Raw genomic sequence first — 6,917 nt, 5'->3', positions numbered from 1 at the left:
GGCGCAGCTCCTGCCGGGTCCGGAGGCGAAGCAGATGGAACCAAGGGACCATCGCGTGTACAGGGTCACCGCAGACTGGCAGCCCGGATTTCAGGAGCACCGAGCGGGTGGTCGCAGCGCAACCTGGCTCCTCCTGATTCATTCTGCACAAGTTTCTTCTCCAAGGCTCGGCGGGTGTTATGAAGCCCCGTTATCAGTAGCCTTGGAGAGGTAACATTAAGACCCACCGCTTTATTGCATCCTTCTTGCCAGTCCAGGGTCTTCCCCACAAGGCCATGTTGTTTCCGTACATTTCTTATGCATTTCCTGTCATTTGGAGGCTTCAGCTCAGGCCACCAGAGTTTGTGTGACGTGACGGGGTCTCTACTTGGAGGCTGGGTCCCTTCAATGTCCCTTGCTTCCCTGGTTGCTCAAACGGTAAAGAATCTGTATGCAATTAAGGAGAACTGGGTTCCATCCCTGGGTCAGGAAGATCCCCTGGAGAAGGACATGGCAACCCTCTTCAATATTCTTGCCTGGAGAATTCCATGGACAGAGGACCCTGGCGGGCTATAGTCCACAGGGTCACAAACAGTCAGACAGGACTGAAGTGACTTAGCAGTAGCAGCAAGTATGAACCAAATTGAGAAAGGCAAACCCAGTTTATCCAGGCAGCCTACTACTCCTCCACTCAGTCACCCTAAGTAAACAGACTTCAAAACATATTAAAACCCAAGCTCTGGCCATGGGGAGATTACAATCTAGGAGCCCAACAGATGGGAAATGGTCAGACATTTTCTCGGAGTGATAGGTGCTGTGACATTTAAACACAGGCTTGGGTCCGGGGTGGGGGGGGGAGGTGCGGCGGGGGAAGAACCACCATCGGATCTTTAGGATTTTTTCTTTCTGATTTGAAATTTGAAGGTCAAAAAAGAAAGGAAAGATGAGCCGCCCCTAACAGTGGGTTCCCTTAGTGGGTGGGGAGTGGAAGCAAAGTTAAACTGAAGGGCAATCTCAGTTTTGCACAGGAATACTTTGATGTAGGTTTCATTCTTATGATGAAAATATAATCATTTATCAGTAGTGTGGAAAAGAGAAACTTCAGGCCCTGCACAATCTGGTGCAAGCTCAGCACTCCACCATCACTCATCTCACTCCTCTTCCTCATTACCCCAGCTGCAGCCTCAGGTGCTGAAAAGAGCTGTACAGTTCCCTACTTTAACAAACCAGCCTTAAATGTCAACTCCAGGCTTTGTAGAGACAGAAGGACTACTGAACACACTATGTGCCCTTTGTGATCACCCGTGGATGTACTTACTTGGTTCCTGGAGACTTCAATGCCTCTGCCGGCACTCTTCCCAACTAGTTCCTCCTTCCTTCCTGCTCCTTCCTAATGTAGCCATCAGCAAAATTACTTACATGCTTAATTTATACAAGTTACTGGATGAAGCACAAGCTGGAATCAAGATTGCTGGGAGAAATATCAATAACCTAAGATATGCAGATGACACCACCCTTATGGCAGAAAGTGAAGAAGAACTAAAGAACCTCTTGATGAAAGTGAAACAGGAGAGTGAAAAAGTTGGCTTAAAACTCAACATTCAGAAAACTAAGATCATGGCATCTGGTCCTATCACTGCATGGCAAATAGATGGGGAAACAATGGAAATAGTGACAGACTTTACTTTGAGGGGCTCCAAAATCACTGCAGATGGTGACTGTAGCATGAAATTATAAGACGCTTACTCCTTGGAAGGAAAGTTAAGACCAACCTAGACAGCATAGTCAAAAGCAGAGACATTATTTTGCCGACAAAGGCCCGTCTAGTCAAAGCTATGGTTTTTCCAGTAGTCACGTATGGATGTGAGAGTTGGACTATAAAGAAAGCTGGATGCCGAAGAACTGATGCTTTTGAACTGTGATGTTGGAGAAGACTCTTGAGAGTCCCTTGGACTGCAAGGAGCTCCAACCAGTCCATCCTAAAGGAAATCAGTCCTGAATATCCATTGGAAGGACTGATGCTGAAGCTGAAACTCCAATACTTTGACCACCTGATGTGAAGAACTGACTCATTGGAAAAGACCCTGATGCTGGGAAAAATTGAAGGCAGGAGGAGAAGGGGATGACAGAGGATGAGATGGTTGGATGGCATCACCAACTCAATGGACATGAGTTTGAGTAAACTCTGGGAGTTGGCAATGGACAGGGAGGCCTGGCGTGCTGCAGCCCATGGGGTTGCAAAGAGTCAGATACAGCTGAGCATCTGAACTGAACTGAACTGGTCCAGATCATTCTGCAGCCATGCTTGCTCCTGTATTAATACATGACTTATTCTTAAGCATGAACATTAAAAATTATCATTAAAGTCTGAACTATGTCATATAGCACTTTGTGCTGGAGATCCTCTGTTTCTTGACACTTCACTAAATATCTTTGTTAATTGCTCAGTCGTTTCTGACTCTTTGTGACCCCATGTACTATAACCTGCCAGGCTCCTCTGTCCTGGGATTCTCCAGGCAAGAATATTGGAGTGGGTTGCCATTCCCTTCTCAGGGAACTAAGTATCTTTGGAGATCTCCAAACACAGTCTGGTCTTCTAATTCTCCACTTAATTATGAAACTCAGCAATGGTCAAAAGACATCAGTTGAGTAAAGATATGAGGCAATCTCACAGAATCTAAATTGCAACTTACAAATTCTGAAGTGGAGATATTTTTTAAATGTTTTTAATAGGAAGTTTCAAGCATGCAGAAGAGAAGAAAGACTGATTTAATACAACTCCACATACCAACACCTGAGCATCAATATTACCAATATATAATCAGTCTTGTTTCATCCATAACCTTTATTCCTTCCCATGTATTATTTCATCAGTAAATCATAACTTTTTTCTAAAATCTTGTGGTAAAAAACACAAAAATTTACGGTCTTTACCATTTTAAGCGTACAGTTCAGTAGTGTTAAGTATAGCCACATGGTTGTACGATAGATATCCAGAACTTTTTCATCTTACAAAACAAACTATATCCATTACCCAATTCCTCACTTTTCCCTCATCAAAGCCCTGGCAACCATCAGTCTACTTTCTGTTAATATGAATGGACTGGTTTAGATAGCTCACAAAGGTGAAATTATAGAGTTTTGTATCCTTATTCCACTTAGCATAATGTTCTTAAGGTTCATCAAGTTCTGACAGATGCAGCATGGGTCAGAATTTTCTTCCTTTTTAAGGCTAAATAATATTCTGTCATATGATATATATATTGCATTTTCTTCATCCATCTATCCATGGACATTTGGATTGCTTCCTCCTTAGTTACTATGAGTAGAGCTGTTGTTAACACAGATGTACAAATATGTCTTTGTGATCCTGCTTTCTGTTCTTTTAGATATATACCCTGGAATGGAATTGCTGGATTCTATGGTAATTCTATTTTCAGTTTTTTTAAGCATCACCATACTGGTTTCCAGAGCTACTGAACCATTTTACATTCCCACTAATAAGCTCCTTTTTTTTGATTGGTTGATTTCAGTTTCAAGGGTTTTTTTTTTTCCTTCATTTTTTCAAGTTTTTATTTTGACATATTTCAACTTACAGGAAATTATAAATAATTCCCATAGGCTTTTCACCATTCTCACCAGATTCCTTAAATTATAACATTTTATCACCTTGGCTTTATTCTTTTTTTCTCTTTCTCCTAAACTAAACTTACTCTGTGTAAGTTGCACACACCATGAACCTTCATCCCTAAATATTTCACTTCATGTTTTCCTAAGAATAAGGACATTCATTTACATCACCACTCTACAATTATCAAAATCAGTGTATTCATTTTTATATAATACCATTATCAAACTGACATAACTTACTCAGATTTCACCAAATGTCCCAACAATAGAGGGAAAGAAAATCCCAAATTATGTGTTTAGGTATTCCACTCAGTACCCTCTCTGTTTGATTTCCTTCAGTCTGGAGTGGTTCTCTGTCATGAAGATGATGTCTTGAAGATTACTAGTCAGTTATTTTGTCCTTCAATTTGAGTTGTCTTTGTTTCCTCCTGGTTAGATTCATTGTAAACATTTTTGGCAGAAATAACATGATTCAGGCATTACAATGATAGTTGACAAATGCTAATCTTCTAGTTCCATTTCCATAAACATTTATTAGTTGGCTTTCTACTATAGGATGTTTGTTCCATCTGCAAGACTCATAGATTCATTTGATCTGAGTGAATTGTATTAGTAGTGCTTTGCTATCATTATTTATTCTAGTGCTCATATTGTCCAAGATTGGGTCAGTAGGAGCCCCTTTGAGTTGGCTCCTGTGTTTCTAATGTGTGTGTGTGTGTGTGGTCAGTCATGTCCGACTCTTTGCAAGCCCATTAGGCTCCTCTGTCCATGGGATATACCCAACAAGAATACAGGAGTTGCTTAACAGTTCCTCTTCCAGGAGATCTTCCCAACCCAGGAATCAAAACTGCTTCTCCTATGTCCACATCATTCTTTGAGCACTTTCTCATTTTCTGGCACAACAAAATATTTCAGGCTTAAGAATAAGTCATTTCTCAATCATCAAAAAGTCTATAAATAATAAATGCTAGGGAGGGTGTGGAGAAAAGGAAACCCTCATACACTGTTGGTGGGGATATAAATTGGTGCAGCCACTATGAAGAACAGTATGGTGTTTCCTTAAAAGAGCTAAAAATAGAGTTACCATATGATCCAGCAATCCTACCCCTGGGCATATATCCAGAAAAGACAAAAACTCTTAATTCAAAAAGATTTATGCACCCCAAGGTTCATAGCAGCACTATTTACAACAGCTGAGACATGGAAACAGCCCAAGTATCAACAGATGATTGATTTAAGATGATGTGAGATATATGTAATATAGATACATAATGATATATTAGCCATAAAAAAGAATGAAATATTGTCATTTGCAGCAACATGGGTGGGCCTAGAGAATATCATACTAAGTGAAGTAAGTCAGACAGAGAAAGACAATAATTATATGATATCACATATATGTGGAACCTGACAAACAATACAAATGAATCTATATACAAAACAGAAACAGACAGGCATAGAAAACAATCTTGTGGTTACCGAAGGGGATAGGGGGAGAGGAGGGATAAATGGGTGGAAGAATAAATTAGAAGCATAGAATTAACAGAAATACACTATGCATAAAATAGATAATCAACAAGGATTTACTGTGTAACACAGGGAATAATATTTAGTATCTTGGACAGAGGATGAGATGCTTGGATGGCATCACCAACACAATGGACATGGGTTTGGGTGGACTCTGGGAGTTGGTGATGGACAGGGAGGCCTGGTGTGCTGCCGTTCATGGGGTCGCAAAGAGTTGGACATGACTGAGCAACTGAACTGAACTGAACTAAACTGCGATCATCTATAATGGAAAATAACCTGAAAAATATGTGACTTAATCACCTTGCTGTATATCTGAAACTAACAGAATATTGTAAGTCAATGATACTTCAACTGAAAAAAGAAAGAAATGATGGTGATTAATGTCATACATGTGTGAACTAAAGCTTTGGTGACAATTATTTTGTAATATTTGAAAGTATCAAATCAACTGGTTCTATACATTAAACTTACTCAATGCTATATGTCCTTCATTTCTCAGTAAAGCTGACAGTGGAAAGAATAAGCCATTTCTACAAAAACTTCTGGTACTTTTGAGAGGAAAATGAAGAAACCAAGATTCACATGCCAGGTGCTATCCTTGCTATGACTGCAACTTCTCCTTTCCTCCTTAATTCTCATCTTCTCCTTTGGGCTTTCCTGGTGGCTCAGACAATAAACAATATGCCTGCAATGAGGGAGACGGGTTTGACTCCTGGGTTGGGAAGATCCTCTGGAGAAGGGAACAGCTACCCACTCCAGTATTTGCCTGGAGAATTCCATGGACAGAGGAGCCTGGCAGGCTATAGTCCATGGGGTCGCAAAGAGTCAGACACGACTGAGTGAGTTTCGTTTTCTCCTTTATGCAACCACAAAATTATTAAAACATCAAAAATTTCTCCTCCAAATTCCATAATGTCATCCATCATAGTATTCAGATTTGCCCAGCTAGTTGCCATAAATATCTCTCTATTGTCTGTTTGCTTACTTAGGATCCAAACGAGGTCAAAACATTGCATTTGATTGATATAACTCCTAAGTTCCTTAAAAAAATGTTTTTATGATGGACAATTTCAATTATATACAAATGTAGAGATAACAAAATTAATATAATAATGTATAATACAACAATAAACTTATAATAAATCTCAATGTCCCCATCAGCCAGCTTCAATAATTATCAATATTTGGCCAAACTTGTTTCATCTACATCCCCATCAGTGCCCTGTGCTTTAATTCTTTTAAAGTAGATTCTGCATACCATATAAATTCATCTATAAATAGATGAATAAAATTCATCTAAAATAGAGGAATTTCTTATACCATCTTAATATAATCAATATAATTATCATAGATAAAAATTAAAACTATTATTAATAATATCAGCAAATATTCAGTAAGTATTCAAATTTTTATAATTGCCCTATTTTTTTCAGTTGGTTTGTTAGAATAAGGATCTAAACAATTCTCTGTATTACATTCATGTCTCTTAAGTCTTTGAAAAATCAGCTTTATATGGTAAATTTTATAATCAATAAAGTATGTCCATTTTCAGTGTACAATCCCATGAGTTCTAACAAATGTGTATACCTGTGCGACTGTCAGCACCAAAATATGAAGCAAATCCATTACCCTGAAAAGTTCTCTTATGCTGCTTCTCAGTCAACAACCCTCAGCCCTAAGCAAGCACTGCTTTCTGTTACTACAGATTGCTTTCTGTTATATACTCTGTAATACACATAAATTGTGTATCTTTCCAGATCTCTCCCAGGTGGCTTAGT

At 39.2% G+C, this 6,917-nt stretch overlaps 1 protein-coding gene across 1 annotated transcript in view; it reads right to left on the bottom strand.

The window, feature by feature from the left end:
* Positions 1-142, bottom strand: part of CLTB (clathrin, light chain B) — a 20,283-nt gene extending 20,141 nt beyond the window's left edge. The window contains exon 1 of the mRNA XM_010846647.1: positions 62-142. Within this exon, the coding sequence (XP_010844949.1) occupies positions 62-142 (81 nt within the window). The remainder of the gene's footprint in view (positions 1-61) is intronic.
* Between the last annotated feature and the right edge of the window lie 6,775 nt (positions 143-6,917).

This window comes from Bison bison, unplaced genomic scaffold (assembly GCF_000754665.1).
Source record: "Bison bison bison isolate TAMUID 2011002044 unplaced genomic scaffold, Bison_UMD1.0 scf7180017864238, whole genome shotgun sequence".
In the NCBI taxonomy this organism is placed as follows: Eukaryota; Metazoa; Chordata; class Mammalia; order Artiodactyla; family Bovidae; genus Bison; species Bison bison.
The sequence above is the reverse complement of the archived record's forward strand: the minus strand, read 5'-3'. Positions and strand labels throughout refer to the sequence as shown.